Source organism: Pan troglodytes, chromosome 6, assembly GCF_028858775.2.
Source record: "Pan troglodytes isolate AG18354 chromosome 6, NHGRI_mPanTro3-v2.0_pri, whole genome shotgun sequence".
NCBI classification, from domain to species: Eukaryota; Metazoa; Chordata; class Mammalia; order Primates; family Hominidae; genus Pan; species Pan troglodytes.
In genome coordinates, this window is record NC_072404.2 from 168,920,367 (window position 1) to 168,947,385 (window position 27,019).

Below are 27,019 nucleotides of genomic sequence, written 5' to 3' on the forward strand. Positions count from 1 at the left end.
ACAATGATTAGAAAAAAATACCTATATAAATCTTGATAAATAATAGCACAAAAGACAGGACTTTGTTAAATAATATTTGATTACTCAAAGTTCCTTATTACCTGGAGAATTGTAGATATATTAATTAATGCAACTATCAACTAATTGAAATTAATATGATTATCAATATAAGATTCTAATTAAGAATATATTTTGAATTTATGGGGTAAACACTGAAATAATAATAATAATTGTTTAATAACGGCCTAATTTGAAGAAGATTTATCCATAAACATAATTAACTCAAAAGAGGAAAAACGGGACAAACAGAATTAGTAAGATTGATTGGAATGCCAATGTGTCAGTGATTGCATTAATGCAAATGGATTGAATACTCAGATTAAAAGGCAAAATTGTCAGACTGAATTAGCAAATACAGACAGGCAGCTCACAAAAAAAGCTGCCTAAAATATGAGGACCAAAAAAAAAAAAAACACCCTGAAAAAAAGAGAGTAAGTTGAATACATGCAAGCAGTAGGCAAAATAAAATTGGCATATATAATTTTGCAAATGACACTGAAAGGCAAGAAATGACACAATTCTAAATATAAATAGTGTCATTGCATTAGGATTAAAGGGTCTATCTGACAAGAATTTATAATCTTAGACTGGTATGCACCTAATAATATAGCTTCAAAATATATAAAGCAAAAATTAACAGAATTAAGGAGGAAAATAGACAAATCTACAATCTTAGATTTTACCATACCTCTCTGAGAAACTGAAAGAACATCCAAGAAAAAAAATCAATAAGGATGCAGTAGATTTGAAAATCACAATGAGCTAACTTGATCTAGTTGAAAAATACAGAAATACTACATCTCTCATTTCAGAATATACATCATATTCTATCCAATATGTATATGCATTGCCCAAATTGACTGTATGTTTGAAAACAAATCACACACACACACACACACACACACAGTATCACCAAGTATAGGGATTGAAATTCTGAGTATTTTTTCTCTAACTATAGTGAGATTAAGCTAAAAGTTAATATTAAAAATATACCTCAAACATCTTTAAATATTTGTAAATTATTTCTAAACAACTCATTGGCCAAAAATAAAAATTACAAAGGAAATTAAAAGTGCCAATTTTATAACCTAACATCTCAATAATTTACCCAATAGAACAGCAAATAACACACAGTCACACATTGCTTAATGACAGGATACTTTATGAACCCAACATTCAGTGATGTTAGTCATTGTGTAAACATCAAAGAGTGTACTTACATGAATATAGAGGGTACAGCCTCCTACACACTTAGCCTATATGGCATAGCTCCTATACTACAAACCTGTACAGCATGTTGCTGGACTGAATACCTAATTTTACTGTACCTTTTCTATGTTTAGATATGCCATGGTAAGTAGTTGTATATCTAAACATAGAAAAGGTAAAGTAAAATTATGGCATAAGAAATAAATAATGTTACATCTGTACAGGGAACTTACCATAAATGGAGCTTCTGTAACTCAGAGTTGCTCTGAGTGAGTCTGGGAGTGAGTGGTGAGTGAATGTGAAGGTCTAGGACATTACTGTACACTACTGTAGACTTTCCCAACACTTTACACTTAGGCTATACTAAATTTGTAAAAACAAAAACTAAAACTAAAACAAAAAAAAAACCCTTTTCTTTTTTCAATAATATGTTAACGTTAGCCTACTGTAACTTTTTTACTTTCTAACATTTTGAGTTTTTAAAAAATTATTTGATTCTTTTGCAATCACACTTACCTTAAGACACAAATAATACAATTATACAGATATTTTCTTTATATTCTTATCTATATGCTTTTATCTATTTTCAAATTTCTTATTTCATTTGTTACTTTTTAAACTTTTTGCTAAAAATTAAGACACAAACACAATTTTGTGTTTATTATTATCAAACATTATGTACCATACATAATTGTATTGCTATACTTTTAAACAAGTGGCAGTGAATAGGTTTGTTCACACCAGTATCACCAAAAACTCGTGAGAACTGCATTGTGCTATGGTGTTAGGACAATGATGATGTCACTAGGAACAGGAATTTTTCGGCTTCATTATAATCTGGGACTACTGTGGTATATGTGGTCTGTCATATGTTGACTGAAATGTTATGTCATGCATGATTGCATAAAGAAAGTAGGAAAAAAGAGTACATATGACCAATCTTATTAATTAAATTGATAAAAAGTGCATGACACAACTCAAAAAGCTAAAAGTTGTTTTTCAAGCAAATAATTAAATAGGTAAACACCAGGGAAGATTGAATTTTTAAAAATCAAGTATTACCCTATTCCAAATGAAAAAGAACATCATTTTAATGGAAGCCAAAAAGAAGAAGTATTTGCAATGCTTATTAACTGACAAAGGACTCATATCCTGGATATATTAAAAGGTTTGACAAATAAATAAAGATATTAAAAGTCCTGGACACTACAAATGACAAATGGGCAAAAACATTAACACGCACGTCACAGAAGAAAATATCCAAATTACTAAGAAACATATAAAAGCTTTCCTTTTCACTGTCATTAGTTTTTGAGGCAATGCAAGATACCCGTATACTGTCATCAGAAATGTTACTCAAAAGTGAAATAAAACAAAATATAACCTGACAATATCAAATGGTAAGAAGAATGTGAAGCAACAGGTCACTCACATCCTACTTGTGTGGGAGTAATTTTGTGCAGCCTCTGTTTATCAGGTTACACAAGGCTGAATACACACATTCTAATAAATCTACTAAGGCTAAACATACACCTTCTAATAAATCTATCAAATTTCTAGATATATAGCCTTCAGAAATTCTTACATGTGTAAATCAAGACTGTAATGAGAATGGTCATAACATCATTATTTATGTTAGTGCCTATCCAAGCAAAAAAAAAAAAAATCCAAATTGACTCAACAATAGCATGGATTGATTATGAAATGTTCATACCATGGAATGCCATGCAGTGATGGAAGCTGACTACAGCTACATACAATATCTCCGAGTCTCCCAAGGGAGACGGAGTGAAAGAAGCCATTCACATTGATTCCATTTATATGGAGTTCAGAACTCTCCCCAGCTAACTAGCGTTAGAAGTCAGGATAGTGATTTTCTCAGGGGAGAAATGGGATTGTAACTAGAAGAATGCACCAAGAAATCTTTTGAGACACCGCTTATCTTGTATGTCTTCATCTGGTTGTGATTACATGGATGTATGCACTTTGAGATAAGTTATTAAGTTGTAGACTTATGACTTAGGCACTTCTCTCTAAATGTCGTACTTCAACAAGATGTTTTGGTTTGTTTTTATATTAAAAGACAGAAGGAAGAGGAGAGTATTTAAGGTAAAGAAAATAGCATGAAAAAATCTCTGTGCAGGAATTAAGTGTGTACCAAGATTGAATAAAGCCATGTGAATGGAGTACAGAGGTAAAGAAATAAAGATAAAGAGAGGAGGAGGGGAGATGGGAAAAAAGGAAGGAGGAAAGGAGAAAGAAAAGACAACAGAAAAAGAAAAAAAAATGAAGCTGGAAAAGTAAGTAATGGCGGCCCCTCTCCAAGGTCCAGAAACTTGGATACTTCCCTAATAGCAATGAACGCCAGAGAAGGGGTTTAGCTGTGGAGAGTGTGGTGATGTGATGAGATTTGTACTTCAGATATCTCTAGATGAATGCACTGGAGAAGGGAAAAAAGTAGATGTGAGTGGATGAAAAAAGAATGAACAGCAGTTGTCCAGCAGAGAGAAGTGTTCGTTACCTGGGTCTGAGTGTTGGTGGTAGGGAAGCTGCAGGAATGTATAATTGTGTGGATGTTGGGGGTAGAGGGAGAGGGAGCTATGCTTAAAATACCAGCCCAAGCTTTTCTAACTCCAAAATATCTTTTATTTATTTGTTTCTTTCTTTCTTTATTTTTTTTTATTTTGAGATGGAGTCTCGCTGTGCCGCCCAGGCTGGAGTGCAGCAGTGCCATCTCAGCTCACTGCAACCTCTGCCTCCTAGGTTCAAGCAATTCTCCTGTCTCAGCCTCCTGAGTAGCTGGGACTGCAGGTGCACGCCACCACAGCTGGCTAATTTTTGTATTTTAAGGAGAGGCGGGGTTTCACCACATTGGTCAGGCTGGTCTTGAACTCCTGACCTCAGGTGAACCACCTGCGTCGGCCCTCAAAGTGCTGGGATTACAGGCATGAGTCACTGTGCCTGGTCGAAAATATCTCTTAAAAAGTCATTTAACCACATGTTTCTCTTTTCTATAACTCGTTGTAAACAATGAATTCCTATATTTAATAGTGATGTCCTTTTTGTATTCTAGTTTAATAACACCATTTCATGGGTTAATTGTTTTAATAGGAATTTCCTAGTCGATATAGTTTTATTTATTACCTCATTGGAGGAAGAGTTTTATACATATTTTATAGAGGTGGGCCCAAAAGTCCCCGCTATGTTGGTAGACACATAATAATTAAATTTTAAAAAGCTATGGCCTTCTAAATTTTTCTTTCTTTTGAAATAAATATATACAGATTTTTGACTTATTTATCAACAATTGTGCCATCTTATAGGAAAATTAACAAGGTTCATTTATGAATGTGTCACAAAACTGCTTTTCTTGAACTGCTGATGTTTGAATATTATAATTTTATGCCATCTGTGATATGAGCATTTGTTACATATAAGTTCTATCATAAGCAAACTAAAATCACTCCCTTTGTTTAAATGTGTTTAGTAAGTCTATTGCTTTCAGTTTATAAGTGTTTGACCATTGCTCTTCTATAAAAGACTCTACAAGAACTCTAAAATATATACTGTGCTTCACTGATTCTGTAAAATAGGTATGTAAAGTAATTTCACATTGTTCAAAGATACTAGGAATCACATACACTTAACTGCTTATATTTTCCAATACTTTGCTTAGTTACAAAGTTTCTGTATAAAGATATTCTCATGTATAAAAGAGCCCAACAATTGTTTTGTACTTCTTACACTTCCTTAAGATAGTATTTAATACCAACAAAATACTGCTTGAGTCAGGAGGCCTTAATCAATTTGTTAGAGTAGGAAACTGAAGAGTTAAAATAGTTGTGGTATTGGCCTACACTGACATGTGATGTGAGACATGGCTGTGGATATGACATCCAGGCTCCATCCTCTGTTCCTCCTCTTGGAAATTGGGTCTGTAGCCTAACACATTTGCTAATGCACAGAGACAAGTATGTGGGGAGAAAAGACACACTGAGCTGGATACCTGTGTATTTTGGTTCATACCTGAGATGAACCTGAAATACAGTCTATTACCTGAAATAGAAGACCAACGTGTTGTAATGAATTTAGTCTGAATTATCTCATTCCTGGGAGGTTCCTGTTAAATTGAGCAAGTGCGAGATAGAGATGAACATAAATCATTTCTTTCACTCTTAGTCTACTCTGGCAAAGTGAAACATTGCCAAAGATAACAGTCTTTTAATTAATTTTGGAGGTTGGTTTATGTATACGCTTGGAATTTCTTGGATACATGCTTCCTTAATAGGCCAATATGCCTAGGTTTAAAGAAGATATTTATTTTAAAATTTAATATGTCAATTCTTGGTTGAAAGTATAGTGGAAGAGCCAGCAGCATAAATATCCTCTCATTTATTGCTTCGTTTGTTCGAGAAACATGAATTGAACAACCTACTACTCATCAGTCACAGTGTGAAAGTGGGAGGACCCAAAGAAGAACATGCAGGCATAGGCCTTCAAGTTGGGATGCAAAGGCAGCCATGCCAATAAGTAAATATGTGTGATAAGTTGTTAGATGTGCAATTCTAGCTATAAGATGATTGATTTAATGGCCAACATAGCCCTTGTAATATAACATTAGCACTGAGGTGAGATTAAATTCCGTTTCCATCTCTTAGCTGCAAAGGGTCAGTGGGGAAATGGGTCATCTGTGAGCAGGGTTGATATTGGACTTAATAGTTTTGCATGGATGATCTATAAATGGCTCTTCTCTAATCCTTACCACCTACCCAAATGATATCCTTATTACTCCAACCCAAAATTAGTGCAGGAGCTTCCTAGCTGCCTTGCCTGTCCCTGTCTCCCTGCTTTGGAGGGTGGATTTGATTTTAAAGTATGGATCATGCTATATCAATGTCTACCTGGGGGCCTTGGCTGCGACATTCCTGTTTTTGTAGGACACGGCTCACATGGCTCTCACTGCTGGTCTCCACATGTCCTTCCACCCTCATTTCCATCACCCAGCTCTGCTTCCAGGTGATAGTGTACTGAACTACTCAGGCCATCCCTCTGCAGGCATTTATTTTCCCTGGCTCCAGGACCTAATGGCTAAATTTGTATTGCTCCTGTAAAATGTATTTCAGCTGTCATCACTTGCTTTAGCTTTCTTTCATATTTGCCTAAAGACCCCAGGAGCCCTGCCATCTGTATTCCTGTATCATATTTGTACAATTATTTTTGTTGTTGTCCATATTGTTGATTTGCATATCACCCACCAGACACCGTGAGATCCTCAAGGACAGGGACTGTTTTCTATAATACAATCTATCACATGTCATCAAGCTTGGCATATCATTAGTCTCTCAACATATTTTAAGTTAATTTGTCTAATTTCTGAATGATTGAGAGAAGCTAAAAACATTGGTTAGATGCTTTCTCCAAACGATTATTATCATACCTGTGTGATTTGTAAAATAAATGCCGACCCATCTCATACTTTTTCTAGTAGATATCTTCCTGAAAATTTATGGGTAAATTAAATCATGTGAAATGAATAATGTCTTCAGTGAAATAGGACAGCTCACATTTTAAAGAACATCAGTAATGAACTAATCTGTGTAAAAGAATAGTTTTAGTCTCTTTTCTTATGTCACGTTGACTGTCGCTTTTACAAATTGGGAATTTTACAGGTTGAGTTGCCTTATGTTGGGGTTCCTCTAGGTAAAGGTATTCATGCAGTTAAACTTCTAGTAATAAGTAACAAGAAAATAACACTGATAAAGTGACATGAGGAATCTGTTCCTGTGCTGTAACTATTTCCTGATGTCAAATGTGAAACTGAACATTTTGCCAAAAGTCTCAACTTAAATCAAAGCCACTTTAATCAAAGCAGTTGCTAATGCCAGCAGTACATAAATTGAGGATGGAGCAAAAGGATCGACACCACCAATGGCTGCATTGTGGTAGGTGTGGACAGAGCCTGCCAGAATTAAACAGATGCCAGGAGTCAACACTAGGCAAAGGTAAATGGGATAGGTGCTGTGAAACATGGCAGATCCTATGGGACTTAGGTGCTCCCAAACACGGCAGATTCTATGGGGCTTAAGTGCTGTGAAACATGGCAGCTTCTATGGGATTTAGGTGCTGTGAAACACGGAAGATTCCTTGGGGCTTAGGTGCTATGAAACAGGGCAGATTCTATGTGACCAAACCTAACAGAAACAGTGCGGTGAGAATCATAAGATAAACATGCTATTCCTGTGATCTGGGTGAACAAACAAACAAACAAACAAAAACAGGAAATACAACTGCAAAACCTAGACAGAGAAGAGCCAAAACTGTTGATAAATATAGGACCACCTTCGCATCCCTGTTTGCGAAAATGTTGATAAATACAGGACCACCTTCGCATCCCTGTTTGTGAATGCAATAGCACAAGAAAAAGTCATTTTGAGGATGGGATAGGGAATGAACTTCTGATGGTAATGCTGTCTTCAAATGGTTCCGAATTGAATTTTCTCAGAAATTTAAATACCCAAAATTAATATAGAAATTGAGAACCATCTTATGTTAAGCACTTTTTCCTTACACTTGCTTTCCATCTTTTCCTTTTTTTTTGTTCTTTTTTTTTGAGACAGAGTTTCGCTCTTGTTGCCCAGGCTGGAGTGCAATGGCACAATCTCGGCTCACCACAACCTCCGCCTCCCGGGTTCAAGCAATTCTCCTGCCTCAGCCTCCTGAGTAGCTTGTATTACAGGTGTCCACCACCATGCCCAGCTAATTTTTGTAATTTTAGTAGAGACGGGATTTTACCATGTTGGCCAGGCTGGTCTTGAACTCCTGACCTCAGGTGGTCCACCCACCTCGGCCTCCCAAAGTGCTGGGATTATAGGCGTGAGCCACCGCACCTGGCCCTGTCTTTCTTACAGAGACCTCTTAGCCTCATTCTTTTCCTCTCCAGTATTCCATATGGCAGTGGCTCAAGGTAGACACGTTGCAAAGAATGAACAGGCATTACCTGGATATTCAGGATTGCTTTGCTGTTTTATTCCGTGCAGTGTTTCCTTCTATGCCTGCTTTTCAGCCCTATCCTTTCTGCAGGGCTCTGGGTCACAAGCTGGGCAGGAGGAGCAGAACACAGCGCCTCTGACAAGTAGCAGGACTGGACGCTGTTGGTTAAGTGTTAGGAGAAAATGTGTCTGCTAATAGGGTTATTTGTTTTTTTGGGGGGAATTTTTATTTTTTATATATAAACTTTAAGTTCTAGGGTACATGTGCACAACGTGCAGGTTTGTTACATATGTACACATGTGCCATGTTGGTGTACTGCACCCATTAACTCGTCATTTACATTAGGTATATCTCCTAATGCTATCCCTCCCCCATTCCCGCACCCCACAACAGGCCCCAGTGTGTGATGTTCCCCTTCCCGTGACCAAGTGTTCTCATTGTTCAGTTCCCATCTATGAGTGAAAACATGCATTGTTTGGTTTTTCGTCCTTGCAATAGTTTGCTGAGAATGATGGTTTCCAGCTTCATCCATGTCCCTACAAAGGACATGAACTCATCGTTTTTTATGGCTGCATAGTATTCCATGGTGTGTATGTGCCACATTTTCTTAATCCACTCTATCATGTTGGACATTTGGGTTGTGGGACTGTAAACTAGTTCAACCATTGGGGAAGACAGTATGGCGATTCCTCAGGGATCTAGAACTAGAAATACCATTTGACCCAGCCATCCCATTACTGGGTATATACCCAAAGGAATATAAATCATGCTGCTATAAAGACACATGCACACATATGTTTATTGCGGTTGTTTCTTAACATAAAGGTTTAATCCGTATGATTCCACTTCTGATTTCCAGGGATAATTTGAAGGAAACTATAAAAATAGAAGGTTAAAAAATATGTTTGTCAGCCGGGCGCGGTGGCTCACGCCTGTAATTCCAGCACTTTGGGGAGGCCGAGGTGGGCGGGTCCCCTGAGGTCAGGAGTTTGAGACCAGCGTGACCAATATGGTGAAACCCCGTCTCTATTAAAAATACAAAAATTAGCCGGGCGTGGTGGCGGGCACCTGTAGTCCCAGCTACTTGGGAGGCTGAGGCAGGAGAATCACTTGAACCTGGGAGGCGGAGGTTGCAGTGAGCCGAGATCGCGCCACTGGACTCCAGCCTAGTGACAAAGCAAGACTCCGTCTCAAAACAAAAATACATATATATATATATATATATATGTTTGTCTTCTTGATTTTTCCTCTCCTCCATCATGTGGTGATGGGATGGGAAAAGGCAGGTTGTGGGGAGCAGTTTGGAGGCCCATGCTTGGTGGGAAAGAGAGGGAGGAAAATTCTAGATGAACGAATGCTGCTTCAAAGGAAGAAGAAAAAGAACCACATTAACCCTGCTTACGATCGGATTTAGATTGGTGATATATTCTGTCCACACTCAACTGGGTTTATCCTGACATTCAACAGTGTAAGTGACCTGTACTCTAAGCGTTCCCTTCTTGAGAAAAGGTGTGATTGAGCAGCCTGCTGTTGTCTGAATTTTTGTCTCTCCCTTTTCCAGAATTCATATGTGAAACCTAACCCCAGGGTGATGGTGTTAGGGGCTGAGGACTTTGGGAGGTGATGAGGTGATGAGGGAGGAGCCATCACCCTGATAAAAGGGACCCCAGAGAGGTGCCTTTCCTCACACCATGTGATGCACACTGAGAAGGCGCCATCTGTGAACCAGAAATCAGATTCTCACCACACAAAGCATCTGCTGGCACCTTGGTCTTGGACTTCCAGCCTCCAGAACTGTGAGAAATAAATTCCTGTTGTTTATAACCCACGCATTTTACACTATTTTGTTATCACAGCCAGAAGACAGTAAGACAAATCCCAACAGAGAAGAGAGCTTCTAGAACCTAAAGTGCACCTACCACTTTCTAGCAAAGCCTGATCCACATTACTTTAAAAGTGACTTTTCAAGCATTTTGCTTTGGTTTACCTATTTCTTCCACTTACCTCTCTCAAGCCCAAATCATTAGTTTACACTTGTAACCAATTGCTCGTGCACATGTTCTAATGTTTTTGCATATAATATACATATATTAATACATAATGTATCATTCGTGTTTGCATGTGGGCATTGTGGATAACTTACATGTAATTACAGTTGCAATTTCTTAGAATCATCTACTTCTTCATGAGCTCGAAAGTGACCTCTTATTCTTTTTTACAAACGGAGTTTTTTTTGTGAATGTAAATAATGGAAAAGCTTCCCAAACCCCTCCCAGACTCCGGCTCCCGCCATGCCCTTCCCCTCAGGCGCTGGCACGCCCTTACACACACACACACACACACACACACACACACACACACACACACACACACAGCCTGATGTGTCTATCAGCTCTGAATCTGGTTTTTCAAGTGGCCTGGGTGGGTCTGCATATGAATTTGACCAACCTCTGCGCGCGCTCCTGGGAGCGCGCATCTGTGTGTGGTCCAGGGAGCAAACCGCGTTTGTGAATGGATGATTGATGGGAACAGCGCCCAGGGGCAGCAGGTGGAGACGGGAACCCAGGTCGCGGTCACTGGTCAACCCGCCTCTTGGGGTGGAGGTTAGAGAAATGGGCGCTGGGATTTGGCCCCGGCCAGTGCTGGGGTTCCAGGGCTAGGGAGAGCCGTGGGCGCCAGACGGGGCTGCGGGAGGTCTTCGGGGTCAGATCCCGCAGGCAGCCAAGAGCGAGCCAAAGAAACAAAGCCGCCGAGGGACGCGGCTGGGGCGGAGGCCCGGAGGGAAGTGGAGCCCGGGAAGCCAGGTGTGCGGCGGGGAGAGCGGCCCCTGCCACCCGCGCTGGTAGCCGGGCGCTGCCATTCACTGCAAGGTCCTCTGCGCCCTGGAATTGCCGCGGCGGCGGATGCAGAGGCCAACCCAGAGTGCAACCATGGAGACGCGACGTGTGTCCCATAGTAACCTGTTACAACATTATTTATAAGCTGCCATCCCTAGCCTACCCCCACTTCCCCTCCGCTCCCTCGCCAGACTTGCGGGCGACGTGCACAGCCGCGTCTGGCTCTTCCCGGCCTCTCCCTTCTCTCGCGGGCGCAGCCGATCAATAGTTAACACCCGGCTGCGGACGGCGGCTCCATCCGCGGCAATCACCGTAGTGCTTGTTTGTGGAAGCCGAGCGTGCGTGCGCCGCGCGCGCACCCAGTCCAGCGCGGAGTGGGCGTCTACCCGAGGAGGGGTGTTTGGGGAGGGGCTGCCCTCGTTACCCAAACAGTTTGCGCTCGCTTAACCTTGATGCAGCTCGAGGCTTCCCAGTCCAGCTCAGTTCAGACAGAAAACCCGGCGCGCGCGCGCGCACACACACACGCCGCCCCTGGCGTCGCCGCCCGGCCGGGTCCCTGCCCTTAGGGACCAGAGCGGCGACCGCTGCACCCCGCACCGCCTGCTGGAGGAGCCCCCGGAGCCGGGGCCGAGCCGCCGGCGTCCCCGAGTGCGCCCCCAGTGCGTGCCGCCGCGCTGTTGCTCGCAGTGTGCTGGCGCCGAGCTCGGTGGACACGCGCGCAGTCAGAGCTGCCTCTCGCCCTCGCTAGCTGGGCTCGCAGCCTCTTCCTCCCTCCCTGGCTCCTGGCTTTTTGTTTAAAGCAACACCCACCCTCCATCCAGGCTTTTTTTCTTTCTTTCTTTATTGGTAGCGGCCAAAAAGAGTTGATTGCTATTGGGATCCGCTGAGTAAAGACACGGGCGGGGTGAGCGGAGGTGAGAAAACTGAAGACCTGGAAGATTTTTTTTTTTCTTCAAAAACCCGTTTCCATCCAGTCTTCGGCCAGTCGAGTCTACTTTAATCCTCACCAGGACAATGGATTAAGTTTCTCTTCCCTGGACCAGAAGTCGGGTTCGGACTTGGGGCAAAATGAAGGAAAAGGCCATGATCAAGACCGCTAAGATGCAGGGGAACGTGATGGTGAGTGCCACGGACAGGGCGCGCGCTGGGTCGGGGGGACCCACCGTGAGGAGCGATGCTGGGGGAGGTCTGTCCTTCTCAGTCCCGAACCTCCCTGGAAGGACAGCGACCCCATGCCCGCGCGCGGCGGCGCTTCTCCCACTTCCCACCTGAGCCCACCCAGCGGCAGGGGGATGCGGAGGAGCAGGCATTTCTTTGCAAATTGCAACTTTGCGGCTCCGCGGCCCCTCTCCTTCGGGCATGTGGCTTTGTGTTTTGGGCGCGGGATGGGAGGAAGGGGCTGCGGGGAGCCCTCGCTGACCGCGGGTCGGTCCGAGCCCCAAGCAGACCCCCAGGGCTCTTCTGGGGAAACGCGGGGAGAGGTGGTCACTTCGGCCAGGGAAGGGCCACTGGGCCCTGGCGCCCGCGCTGGCCTCGGTGCTCCGAGTCCCCGGAACTCGAGACCTGTTGGGTTTGCGGAGCCTTCGGTGCTCTCGGGGCAGACGCCGCCGCCGGGCGGGACCCTGCTCCCTGGGTTGGGGACGCTGACTCCCCCAAATGCTTGACTGTGCCGGAGGAGGTCAGGGGCACTTCGCCCCCCAGGAGGGCCGCGTGCCTGGAAACGCGGCTGGTCCGCGGAAGGCTCCGGGCAGCTGGCCAGGGGACAGTTCTGCACGGATAACTTTCTAACTGGAGGACCCGGCGATCCGCCTCCCCAGCGAGCCCACCCGCCTCGCCGCTCCCCGCTGACCCGCGCGGCCTGGGCGCGCCTGCTCTCGGGCTCACGTTAGTCCGGGGCACGGGGCCGAGGGGTCAGGGCGCTGGAGTCTCTGGCGAGGACGAGAGAGTTGCCATCTTGTTCTGTTGAAATTGTTTGTGTGCCTTCGTGTGTTTATTTTAACCCATTAGGTCATGGTCTGAGAAGAATCCTCTGACGGTCCCTTATTTTAAGTTGCTGGCTGGCACTTTTTTTTTTTTTTTTTTTTTTTTTTTTGGCGACAGACAAGGAGATGGGGATTGCCTTGCTACTTTTGAAGGTTCTGCAGATTTGCAGATGCTACTTTTGAGGGTTCCGTAAGAATTGAAGAAATTCTTTCAGGGGCAAGGTCCAGAGTTGTTTACAGAAGTGGGTTGGGTCCAAGTGATGGGGGTGCAGAGGCACCTTTGCGGGAACCCAGGCAGTGGTGCATTTTGAGATCTCGCTTTAAACAAAACAGGCAATAAGTGAAAAATTTTACATTAATTGAACAGATACCCAGCTGGCTTAACCACACCCACGGCAGGCACCTGTTGCCTGGCAGAGAGAAGCGCCGTGGGTTCAGAACTTGACTCTGGACGGAGGTGTGAGTCTCTGGGTTCAAGACACCTCGCAGGGAAGTAATCGCCGCATAGAGGGGCTTACTCTTCAGGACCCTCCCCGCTCCCGAGACGACAAGCCCCCATCTAGGGGCCGTTCTCAGTCCTCGGTCCGTGGGTTCTCTGACTGACCTTAATTGCTTGTTTATGAAAATGCATCTGCTTCCCTCATTTTTCCCACTCTTTTTTTTTTTTTTTTAGCGATTGTGTTGTTCAGCATAATTTCTTGCATAAACAGGATAGAAACGTGTATGGAGTAATGCTTTTTCATTAAATGCCCAACCACATCCATCATTCCTAACTTACGTGATGCCATCGTGTGCTAGGGAAACCTGTATATTTAGGGCTGAGGCTGAAGTTAAGGATTGAGGTTAATTATACTGATAAGGCAACATTATTGACTCATTACATCAATCTACCGCCAAATAAGTTTCTACTTATAACTTGCATGGCATGAAAGAGCCAAATCTTCATATTACATCTTTATTAGAAACCTTATGGTCTTTGCCCTCCCCCTAACCCCTCTCTGCGTTTTACTTCAGAAAATAAAGAATGAAAGGATTGCTAATTACATTTCTCTCTTCTGCTCTGAATAAGGATATTCCATGTGATACTCATTGCATCCCTTCCCCTGTGTCTAATGTTAACAAGTGTCATTGGAGCAAGGTGAACTGAGCCTAGAGAATTCTACTGCAACCCATATTTTCAGAGTTATCTGTGGGCCCAAGAAAACAATGAGATGCACACTTACTCAAACTTTGAATGTTCTTATCAATTCTTGAATTGATAATTATGGCTCCACAGCCTGCTGTGTAACTTATTTGAATTTTCATGTTCCAAGGAAATCCACGTGGCTTCAGTTGAGTGATCATTTAGGACTTACCCATGCCTAATCTCTCAAGTTGCTTTGGAAGACTCTTGCTAATCACAGCCTCTCTTGGATTAGATGACTGGCAAATTCTTTGCACTTACAACTTGATTGAAATTCAGGTGATATTTTACATTCAAGATGAGGACTGAATGATTTACTCCTATTACTGACAGCTGAGCTGCCGCACATCTGACAGCTACAAAAAGTGGCAGAATGTTTTATACTTTGCAGTAACAGTGAATCCACATACACACAGAGACCAGATCTCAGTTCAGGGGACTCAAAGATCTCTGAGCTGTCTGGACTCACATTTGAGGTTTGATATTTAAAAAAGAGAAAGACACTTTGCACTGCCCAAATGGTCACGGAAATGTCAAATCCAGTTCAGCCATGCCTTTAAATTGCTTTCTAATCCAGCCCCTGCTCGCTGACATCCACATTGTATGATTGTTCTGGACCTGCAGCCTGTTGTTTCACCAGGAGTCCTACAAGAATGGTGACAATAGCCTCCCGGCTGGTCCTTGCCATGCCACATTGCTTAGTTGAAAGTATGTTCTTATAAAATCTTTAAAAAATGTTTTATTCCTCACATATTGCTTTAGGAATTTATTTCTGAGTACAGCTAGAGGATTAAGAGAAGGCAGATGCACCAGCATACTATCTGATCTTGTTTTGTTTTAGTAAATGGGTAAAAGAAATACCACAGGTGGAATCAGTTTAGAACTTTTTTTTTTTTTTTTTGGAGACAGAGTCTCACTCTGTCACCCAGGCTGGAGTGCAGTGCAGTAGCGCAATCTCAGTTCACTGGAACCTCCTCCCCCTGCGTTCAAGCCATTCTCCTGCCTCAGCCTCCCGAGTAGCTGGGGACTACAGGCGTGCACCACCATGCCTGGCTTTTTTTTTTTTTTTTTGCATTTTTAGTAGAGACGGGGTTTCATCATGTTGGCCAGGCTGGTCTTGAACCCCTGACCTCAGGTAATCTGCCTGTCTCAGCCTCCCAAAGTGCTGGGATTACAGGTATGAGCCACCATGACTGGCCAGTTTAGAACTTCTATTTTAATTTTTTTTTTTTTTTTTTTTTTGAGATGGAGTCTCACTCTGTCACCCAGGCTGGAGTGCAGTGGTGCTATCTCGGCTCACTGCAAGCTCCGCCTCCCGGGTTCACGCCATTCTCCTGCCTCAGCCTCCCCAGTAGCTGGGACTACAGGCGCCCACCACCATGCCCGGCTAATTTTTTTGTATTTTTCGTAGAGACGGGGTTTCACCATGTTAGCCAGGATGGTCTCGATCTCTTGACCTCATGATCCACCCGCCTCGGCCTCCCAAAGTGCTGGGATTACAGGCGTGAGCCACCTTGCCTGGCCCCTAGAACTTCTATTTTAATTCTTGAGAAGAGTCTATTTCATAAACTTATAATACTGTGAGAATTCACAGACTCACCATGCCATATTCAATCTGTAATTTAATATCCTAAGAGATAAATATTTTTTACTTGCTCGAAACAAAAATTATTTTTTTAAAAATAGCTGTTATTTTTTCCATAAAATCTACATTTGAGAGTTCCAAGGGAGGCTGATGTGCACTTTTTCAACCTAATCTTCCTTTATTGCTGTTTGGTTGATATTCTGCTTGTTTAACAGAGGTATATACTCTTGCAATAGGTTCTGAGGTTAATGGGAAATGTCATCAGAAGGGTGTTGCTTCGTGCTGAATTCCCCTACTCTGTCCATATGAGCTTTTTTCAGACATTGAGTTGCTTAATGAAGTTGGAGTAAAGATTAAAGACTAAACATCTTGGGGACTGTCCTGTGACCCTTGGCGTCTCCCTCTTCCTTGGTGTGTGCATTGGTGGCTCCACCAGTATGTGGTGGGTAAGTGAGGGCTGTGCAGGCCCTTGGTGACTACAGCAGTATCAGAGGAGGTTCAGACCTAGGACACAAAGCATCAGAGGTCTGCAAGCCATGTTGATCCTTGAGAATCCCACTGTTGATTGTTGTTGGTTTTAAATGAAAGTGGCTGTCTTGAGTTCCCTGTATAGGGAAAGCTGGAGTTCTTCCTTGTGCTCACTGACTCTGGTTTTAGGCCTTTGGTCACTGGTTGATGTATCTATGGCATGACGAGCCTAGGATCTTTTCAGAACTATTATCTTCTCTTTTCTATGTTGGATAAAACATCTGAATGTGAACTTTCCACAGTAAGAGTTCTCTTTCGGGCATTTGAGCGTTTTGCTGATTCAGTTAAATAAAGCAGAATGGCATTCCAGCGATGATGCTGTACTTGTAATTAGCCCAGGTGAGCAGAGGCTCGTTGAGGTTTTTAGATAAGTCACGAGAGCTCGTGTGGGACACAAAGCTTCTATTATTTTTTTTCTTTCTTTTTTTTTTTTTTCTGAGATGGAGTCTCACTCTGTCTCCCAGGCTGGAATGCAGTGGCACCGTCTCAGCTCACTGCAGCCTCCACCTCCCAGGTTCAAGCAATCCTCTTATCTCAGCCTCCCAAGTAGCTAGGATTACAGGCATGTGCCACCACACCCAGTTAATTTTTGTATTTTTAGTAGAAACGAGGTTTTGCCACGTTGGTCAGGCTGGTCTCAAACTCCTGACGTCAGGTGATCTGCCCGTCTCGGCCCCCCAAAGTGCTGTGAGCCACCTCTCCCTGCCAAATCTATTATTGAAGTCTGTTGGGGACAGCATTTCTAGGAGTGTGGCCTTCAGTAATGCAATATTTTTCCTCTGTCTGAGGGTACTTGGTATCAGATTGGTCACTTGGTAACAAAATGCTTGGTGCTGGTTCTAAATGGGAGCATCATAGCACAGATTTTGAGGGAATTTGCCTTCTCAAAATGGGTTCCAAAAATTCTAAGGTCACAGTTTTCTGAGAGTTGTCACCATGTGTCCCAGTGGTGTGATACTTAGGTTGGTCTTTCTCTGCTTGCTAGTTGTTCAACATCCCTTCATAAAATCATCACCCTTATAACTAGACGTTTCTTGAAATATGGATTAATCCCATCTGTGCAGGAAACAGTGGCTAGGCATGGGTCCGTTTCATAATCCTCCTTGCAGGATTTATAGGAATGGGGATACTTTAAACACGTTTATGGCCCATTTAAAAATGCAGATTTCCAGAAAGAAGATCCCAAAGCCAGAGGTGATCAGCACAGGATGTTTTATAAAATTTCTTCAATAGAACTGTAGTGAAGAGGGCTGTGCTGTTTTTTCACAGAGCTCTGTTTAGTTCTTTAGTTCATATATCCACTGGGTCTGAGTTTTTCAACATATAAATGTACTAAATTGGCTCTTTCCTGTTGCACAGCCATCATCTCCTTTTCTGTAACCTGTCCTGGTCAGTAATCACAGTACTGCTAACTTGATCATCATGTGGACTTTGAACCCTCTGTGCTATTACCAAGAGGTGTGGTGCTTATTGAAATATGAACATCTAGTATTCATTCGTCCCCATGGACAAGGGCTTTGCACAGGAAGCATTCGAGTGGATGAATTTGTTAAATGAATGGATATTTGTTCCTTGCTTAGGACTGCTTAGCATAGGCTGTGCATTTGTGAGAAAGGCTCATGGTTTTAGTTGAACGTTTATTTTAAGAACTCCTTCAAGTCCTAATACATCAGGTAACAGGAGAGAGAATTCCCTGCATAGAGTATTTTCCACTTTCAGCTACAAATGGAAACTGATGCTCAGTTTAGATTGTAAACAGCTGATGCATCAGTCTTCTTTATTTGAGGAGGCGTAGAAGTCAAATAAAATATAGAGAGCAATCTCTCAACTTAAAATGTTTTACTTGGGAAGCAAGAATTGCAATCTGAGGCATGCACAGACCAGTGGTCTTCAGTATGTCTGAAGAACAAAGACGAGATTGTGGATTTTATTAGGAAAGGAAATGTTACTTATTGTTTTGAAAGAAAACTCATTGGCCCTGGAGAAGCTTTTGAGAGCTGGCAAGCTCTGATTGGTGAGTTGACTGTGGTAGGTAAAACTAGAGTCACTGCAGGTTGTTTCAGCAGTTACTAGGTAAAACTGGTCTTAGAGCTACAGCAGGCTGCTTCAGCAGCTGAGCTTGTGGGAAATTTAATTCTTGGAGCAGGTGCTATGTGTCCCCAGTACTTTTTCCCTGGCCCCTCAACTCAGACATTGAGTTGCTTAATGAAAATGGAGTAAAGACTACAGACTAAACTTCTTGGGGACTGCCCTGTGACCCTTGGTTTCCAAGGACCACAAGGATTTTATTGGGTATGACAAGAATGACCCAATTTGTATAATCAGCTTTTGCAGAGGTAAATACATTTAGTTCAGATCATTTTAAAATTTTCTGTTTATTAAACTAAAATAAATTCAGCCACATAGAAGAATTCCATGACCTCTTTTGGTTGTGGGAGCCAATTTTATTTGATAGCAAGACCACATTTTAGAACTCAAGAGCGTGCCTCAGATCTTCTAGGTCCCTTGAACATACTAAGCTCAGAACAGACAGGCAGGCAGAACCAACCAGAATTCCCCCTTTACCATTGTGGCTTCCTGGGATGATGGGAGAAAGGGTTCCATTCCGGAAGTAGAAGTTTCAAAAACCCATCTTGGACAGTGGCTCTTGGCAATGGCTGAACAGTAGAATCAGCCGGAATGTTTTGAAAAACCCAGTCATCTATGAGTGTTGTGGAGTTGGGAATGTTTGGTTAAGGGTAGAGGTTCTCAACATTGCCTGGAGCCACTGGTTCCTTCTGCCCCCGACCTCTTCCCCAGTACCCACCCCTGGACTAGAGATACCCAGGGGATTCTGATTCCGCTGTTTCAAAATGCAGTCTGTGCACTCATATGTTTAATAGTGCTTCTGTTGTGCAGCCAAGATGCAGAACCAGTGGATCAGAGGCAAATTTTTTGAATAAATATTGCCATCAAAGCCTAAGGAAATAATTATAACATTTATAAGGAAGCTTCTTGGAAAATGTGCAATCAAGTCTGGTTCCCTGGGTTGTGGAGGCCGCCAAATACATGGAAAGATGGGCAGAGAACACAGAATAAGGAGAAAAATGAAGTGAAACATGCATGAGAGAGAAAAGTAAATAGTCACCAGGGAAAAGATGAGGAAACAGGCTGTGTTTTTAATTTAAGTTTTCTAACCTCAGTTATAGACTGAATTTGGGGAAAAACAAGAATCTTTAAAGAAATTCAGTTGTCCTCCTTTCCTTTTTCTTCACGCCCAGAAAAAATTAATCTTTTTGACTGCAAGATACTCTATTATGTGTCTGAGGTCTCCCCGAAAATGTATTACAAACCCCATAGGGCAAGTAGAAACAAGGAGGGTGATAGAAGAAAACTGAAGGCTGCCCTCCACCAGCAGAAGAAGTTCTGGGATTTGCAGTGGCCTCTGAGGGGCCTCTGCAGGCAGCTCCCTGGACTGCTGTTTCCTCATGTATCGAATAAGGAAATTGGAATAGATTGATTATTCTTGAAGTCCCTTTCAACTCCCTCTCCCAGTTAAGGGTAGCCTCATTACTGTCTCCTCAACATTGCTCTTAGGACATGCTTTAGAAGTCACCTTCCATGCCAGAACAAATATTTTGTTGGCATCATAATTTCTTCTGCGTTGACTTGTGTGGCGTCTCTCAGCTCGCCAGTCTTGTCTCAGCAAGCATGCCACTGTAGACGGGGAAAACAAATAGATGGCATCAATGTATAGTCCAATAAGCACAAAATCTAGAGCATTCATGCACCAGCCTTGATGACCCAGGAAGACTGTATATGTGTGTGTGTAGCACACTGTATACATGCATGTGCATGCGTGCACACACACACACACACACAATGTTCATACGTCTCAGATGTAAAATACTGGCACCATTGTCCAGCATAGCTGAAGATCTGTTGGATAAGAGCTCCTGTAGGTGCAATCACTTTGACTGCTTGGCTTTCTTGGATATTAAAAAAATAACCACACTGTAATAAAACAGGAGTGCCAAGGATGTTCTGGTTTCCAGTGTGGTGTTACTCGTCTGTGAAAATAAAAGTGAATTGCTGGCTAGCCAGGCCGGCCACAAGACCTGTTGTGCAAGGCACCAGTTGGATGGGATGGGACTGCACTGGGTCTTGCTACGAGAGGTCTAAGGCTGATCACATTTTCTTCACTGATATTGGTATTTGAAAAGTGGGATTTTCTTCTCTTTTTCCCTCTCCTACTGGACTAATGCCCCTATTAAGCCACACATAGTTTTATTTTAAATAATTCTCATTTTATGGTGTTGGTCCTATATAAACAACTTGTAGTAAAACCTCCACTGACAGAAACTCAACTACAAACTTGAGCAAACTGGACTAACAGTCTCATACATTTCATTACATTAATCTAAAAAATGGTACTTCTAGGGTATGTTCTGACTTCATTGTACATTCAGCTTAATATTCTATACCTTCTTGTTCTATATTTTTGGGAAGTGAGAATTAATAATTTTCAAGCCTAAAGGCCAAATTTTTTTTTCATTCTTATAAAAATTATTTTGATTGTGGACTACATTTTCTATGATGAGGTAAAAATGAATGAACACATGAACAATTTATCTTTAACAGGCTGGGCACAGTGGCTCACACCTGTAATCGCAGCACTTTGGGAGGCTGAGATGGGAGGATCACTTGAGGCCAGGAATTTGATACCAGCCTGTGCAACATAGACCCCATCTCTACAAAAAAAATTTTAAAAATAATTATCCAGAAGTTGATATTATATTATGTGGCTGTCATCCTAGCTACTGAGGAGGCTGAGGCAGGAGGATCATTTGAGCCCATGAGATTGAGGCTGCCGTGGGCCAAGATTGTGCCAATGCACTTCAGCCTGGGTGGCAAAGCAAGACCCTGTTTCTTTAAAAAGTAATACATAAATAAATATACTTATTTATAACAGAAAATCAAAGATTATCTTGTTAAATGGTAGTTTTCCAGAAAATTGCATTTATCAGACCAAATCATATCCTGAGCAAACTTTTTATCAGAGGGTTCTGTTTGGTATTTTTCTTCCTATGACTGTGTAAATTGTGCATCTATTTTTTTAAGATCTCCACCCTTTCATTTCAAACCTAATTATATTGATAACTTACAGTTGTAGAGAACTTATCCAGCTTCCAAAATAATTTTGTCTGTGCTATGTTATTATGTTAGAACAACCCATTGTGTTGGAAAGACAGATATTAGTTCTTTTTTTATGGTTGAAAGAGCTAAGATTTTGAGAGAGTAAATAGTGGGGCTGGTTATTTGAGGAGGAGCTGAGGTGCTGACCCGTTTCCAGCCCAGGTTCTTTGCACACCACAATGTATTCTTTCAGCAATTATCTTCTTTCCAGTTGCAACTGAAAAGAAACATAGTGCCTGGAAGATGGGGGAGAAAAATAAGAGATCAAGTGGGAGAGTATGTCTTCTGCTGTATCCTCATAGGATTTCTAGCCTCTGCTGGAACACATCCAAGGACTGGAAACTTGTGCCATTGTTGACAAGTTCTCTTTGTTAAAATGGTATTTCTTATGTTCGGAAGATACATATACATACCTCCATTGAACTTTCACCTACAGTTTTAGCTTGAAGCCTTTTAACTACAAAAATTTTCTTATCCCTACTTCACATGACAACCTTTCAAGTAAGTTCCAACAGTTGCCATGTGACCCCTTCATAGTCTCTTTTCTAGGGAAAATGTCTCTATTTCTTTCAACTTATATATGAAAGTTTGATCAGGGTAACTGTGAATTTAACAACAAGACATCATATTTTTTTATTCAATCATTGCCATAGTTATCTGTTTCTTAGCTTCCACAAATTTCTTCCTATTTATTGTTGTTGATTTGAGAGTCTTCATACTGTTTTCCACAGTGGCTGTACTAATTTAATTCCCACCAGCAGTGCACAAGTGTTCCCCTTTCTCCACATCCTCACCAATAAATGCTACTTGTTTTTGAGCCGTTAGTGAACTGATAGAAAACAGCAGTCTGGACCGAAAAAGTAGATTGTCTCCAAAAGCTATGTGGATAAGGAGCAATGAAAGAAAGATAATACCAAGGCAAATACCTGGAGGATGTGAAGCCAAGAGCATCAGAGGAGAAAAGGAACCATCAAGAGGTTGGTTAGTGGGTACAAACAGACAGATAGAAGGAATAAGTTCTCATGTTCAATAGCACAGTAAGGTGACTGCAATTACTAATAATTTATTGTATATTTCAAAATAGCTAAAAGGGTCTGGGTGCAGTGGCTCACACCTGTAATCTCAGCACTTTGGGAGGTCGAGGTGGGAGAATTACTTGAGTCTAGGAGTTTAAGATCAGCCTGGGCAACACAGCAAGACCCCATCTCTAAAAAAAATTTAAAATATGCCAGGCTTGGTGGCATCCACCTGTAGTCCCAGCTACTTGGGAGGCATAGGTGCAAGGATTGCTTGAGGCCAGGAGTTCAAGGCTAAAGTGAGCTGTGATGGTGCCACGGCACTCCACCCTGGGTGACAGAGTGAGACCTTGTCTGTAAAAAAATAATTAGAAGAGAAGATTTGAAATGTTCCCAACGTGAAAAAATGATCAGTGTTTGAGGTGATGAATATCCTAAGTAAACATACATGAAAATATCACATGTACCTCATAAATATGTATAATTATTATGTATCAACAAGAAAATGAAAATGAGAATGTTGAAACAGGTGGAAAGATATTCATATAGAGCCTTTGGGAAATGCTAGTCACTGGACATGGGAGGAAAATGGCCGTCTTCAGTTGCGGTATCAGAGGCCTTCCACAATAAGCAGTGTTAACTGGCAAACAGGGGCTATGAGAAACACACAAGTGATGAAAACCAGCCTTATTTCTACTGGAATCTCAGGTCTTACCTGACTTACCACCATCTAAGTTTGCATAGTCACCTCTAAAAGTGTGAGCATCTTTTCTGTGCTTTGCTGGTTTGTATATAACTTTTATTCAGATATCTTTCACTCTAATAAGTAGTTCTTTGCATTCTGATTAGTTGGCTTTATGAAATAAGTCACCATTATTCAAGAAGGGAAAGGCGAGAGACAAAGGCATTCGGCTTCCATTAGTGTTTGGAATTATAGCCACACACAAATTAAGGGTGAATGAAAACAAATGCCCTCCTGTAGCTGCTGCTGGTATTCCTCCCCACCTCCTCTTCTCTCTCTCTCCTCCTCCTCCTTTTTCTCCTTCTCTTATTTATCCTCCCCCTCTTCTTCCTTCTCCTCTTCCTCTTCCTTCTCCTCCTCCTCCTCTTCCTTCTCCTCCTCCTTCTTTGATTATCTTAAGCCAGATGTGTATTCTTACCCAGGTGTGTGATATGTCTACCCTTGCCTTTATGTTGGGAAACGTGAGGAAGCTGAGCCCAGCTCCCAGGACAGTTTGGTCGCCTCTAATCATACCATCCAGCCATAATCTCAGGCTGAAGGAAATCATTCATTGGCACTAAAGAGAGCTGGGGAGATAGCTGACAGAGGAATGCAATGGATCGTCTCGCTCATCCACCTTTTGCCATTTGTTTGATTTTTTCCTGCAATGTGTTTTCTTCTCGTCAACTTGGCCGGAATGGTGGTAAATGCTGTTTTTATGTGTGGACTTACTTGAAAAACTGATCTATCTTAGTCTTGGACTTTGAATATCATTAAAGTTCTCCAAGGACCTTGCAAATAGCTGCTTGCAAAACACAACAGTTTAATATAATTTGATCTCTCACTGCTGCTTAGCTTCTGAGAAATGTGTTGTGCTCAAAGTGTTCAAGCATTAATTAAAATTGAGGGCACTGCAATTGTCAGCGCCCACTGACTCCATGTGAGTGTGTAGGTGAGTGTGAATGTGTGTGCACAGGCAGGTGCAGGTGTGTACTCACATGCGTATTAACGCTTAGGAAGCTGAACTTTGCTTCTTTCTCATTAAGAGTTGAAGGCTATTATCTAATCATGAAAATAAAACCTCTGATGGAATTAACTTGATGTTGACTCTCAGTTTGATTTCTGAAGATAAACCAGAGTCATCTCTACTCTGAAATATTAACGTATTCTAGAGAGTGGTTCCCAACATGATGTGACGCTGGACCTGCGTTATCAACATCAGCTGGGAGCTTTAGAAGAACAAAATCTTGAGCCCACCCAGACCTACTGAATCAGAAGCTCAGAGGGTGGGTGATTCTGATCTGCATTAAAATTTAGTTCTAAGTGTACCCATTCGCAAACTCTTTGTGGTGAAGTGCCAGTGGTTTCATTTTTGTTCTTAAAATTTCCATCCCATCGTGGCTCAGTACTTTCTCCCATCTTTCTGGTTTTTTTTTTTTTTCTGAGCCCTACAAACTTTTTCAACCTCTGCCCTAAAGCTGCTCTCAGATTTTCAGGTATCTTTGTAGCAATGCCTCATTCCTTGGTATGTGTTGCTATAAAGGCATACCTGAGGCTGGGTAATCTTTAAGGAAAAGAGGTTTATTTTGCTCACGGTTCTGCAAGCTGTACAAGAAGCACAGGCACCAGCATCTGCTTCTGGTGAAGTCCTCAAGCTGTTTCCACTCATGGCAGAAGGTGGAGGGGAGCCAGTGTGTAGAAATCACGTGGCCAGAGAGGGAACAAGAGAGAGAGGAAGGAGGTGCCAAGCTCTTTTTAACAATCAGTTACCCAGGGAATGAATAACGGGATGACTAACTCATTACCTCGAGGGTAACACCAAGCCATTCATGAGGCGTCTGTCTCCATGACCCAAATACCTCTCAGTAGATTCCACCTCCACCTCCAACCTTGGGGATCAAATTTGAACATGAGGTTTGGGGGGTGGATAAACATCCAAACTATAGCAGCACCCAAAAGCTGAAAGTGCCATGTCTTATTTTTTATTTTCAGCCTTATCCGTAGCACGCTTTATGGTAGCAAAGAGGTCTACAAGCTGTGGCCCCAAAATAATTTAATTTTCTTACTGTAACCTTTCCATTTTAAATTTGATTCACTGTAGAGCGTTTCCATGGGTAGAACTGGGTCAAAGAGAAGTCTTTCGTTTTAGAGTTTTGTTATTAAGGAAGAATTGGGTATTTTCATACTTTTTAAAGTTTATTTTTGGCTATGATTACTTACAGTGGTTCATTTTTTATAGACATCTAGGAAATGTTAATTACTGCAGATGAGATTCCCAATTCAGAAGCCAACCACAAAGGCTTTTCTTCTTCTTCTATATATATATAAAGGAGATAATGCTAAAATGCTCTTATGCAAATTTTAAAATTCCCTAGTACATTAACAATGCTAATGACAGTTAATGCATTCCTGAAGCTTCTGTGTGATCCAAAATATTCAAAATGCTTAGAAATGTTTTAGGTCCACCCTGCAAATATATGGGAAGTGGAATTTTGTTCATGGAAATTAGTTCCTTGAAAATAGATTCAGTGCCAAGTTGAAGAGATGAAGAAGAGCTGAAAAGTCAGTGTAGTGCAATATAGAGTCTTCTGCGGATAAAGGTCGAAACCCTCTTTTCCCAGACCACCATAATGGGTAGGTACAGAATCTCAGATAATCACTGCAGTTTGGTTAGAAGAGGAAATTGCCCTTCATAAAGCAACACAGAAGAAGGTAAGGAGAAAGTGGTATTAGATTGATAGGTCAACTAATGATAATGAGGAAACTTTCTCTTACTGACGGTGATGTCAGCTTCTACCAGGACTAACTTCAGTGAGCACAGGAATGGCATTGCTGTTCAATAGGGTTATACCCTCAGGTGGAATGACAGAAGACAGACCCTCGTTATTTCTTTGCTGACCTAGGGAATTCTGCAAAGCAGAACTATGAAGAATGAAGATGCTGACTCTTTACAGACAGCTTTATTTAGGTGAATTCAGGTTGTTACATGGTCTTGCCACAAGTGCATCTTATTCTAGAAGTTGTCTGACTACTTCAACATGCATTTCTTTCCTTCTTTCTTCCTTGAGCTCCTTAATATTAAATGCAAATGAGGGGAGGCATGTTGAACTTACACTAAGGTTTAGTTGTAGCAAAAATGTGCTTTGTGCACCTACTGGAAATTCCCTTGTGGAATCTTTATAGTAAAGCCTATTGGGGAAATATAATTGAAAACAAAATCTTCTTCCAACCTAGAAATCCTCTCCACAAAGGTAGTAGAGAAAGAGAACACTTTTCTTATTTGAATAAGCATTAAACCAGAATGGTGATGCACATCACAGACAAGATGCTAAAAGATCACAAAGACAGAATTCTCTTATATAGCCAGGCAGATGCAACCCATTAAATACATGTTTTCAAGATAAACAGTAGCTCACCCTTAAGTAAAAGGATTTGACAGCATCATTTGTCAAATAGTTCATCCTAACTTTACTAGCTGCTTACTGGCTTTATTTAGAGGGGGGGGAAAGCCTCTCATATCTTCATGGTAGAAGGTAGTTTTGCATATTAGAGCAAAGTGTCCACCGATGTTAGGTTCCAGAAACTGGGAGACAGGGGTTCTGTCTCCCTTGATGCTTGCATTTTAAAAAGATGGTTCCAGATCTTTGGGAACAAGATCCCTGGGTCATAAAGCTAACAAAAGCCCTCCCTATCTAGTCTTCACAAGGATGTACTTCCAAGAGATGAAAAAGTG

At 41.9% G+C, this 27,019-nt stretch overlaps 1 protein-coding gene across 2 annotated transcripts in view; it reads left to right on the forward strand.

Annotated features, from left to right (window-relative positions):
• The window catches only part of DPP6 (dipeptidyl peptidase like 6), a 1,137,219-nt gene that overhangs the window by 126,924 nt on the left and 983,276 nt on the right, over positions 1-27,019 (forward strand). The window contains exon 1 of one of the 2 annotated variants that reach the window (XM_016956857.4): positions 11,471-12,215. The exons of the other annotated variant lie outside the window; for it this stretch is intronic. Coding sequence (XP_016812346.3) covers positions 12,165-12,215 — 51 coding nt within the window. The 5' untranslated portion in view covers positions 11,471-12,164. Of the gene's footprint in view, positions 1-11,470; positions 12,216-27,019 lie in introns of those variants that run through there. 2 annotated transcript variants of the gene reach the window in all.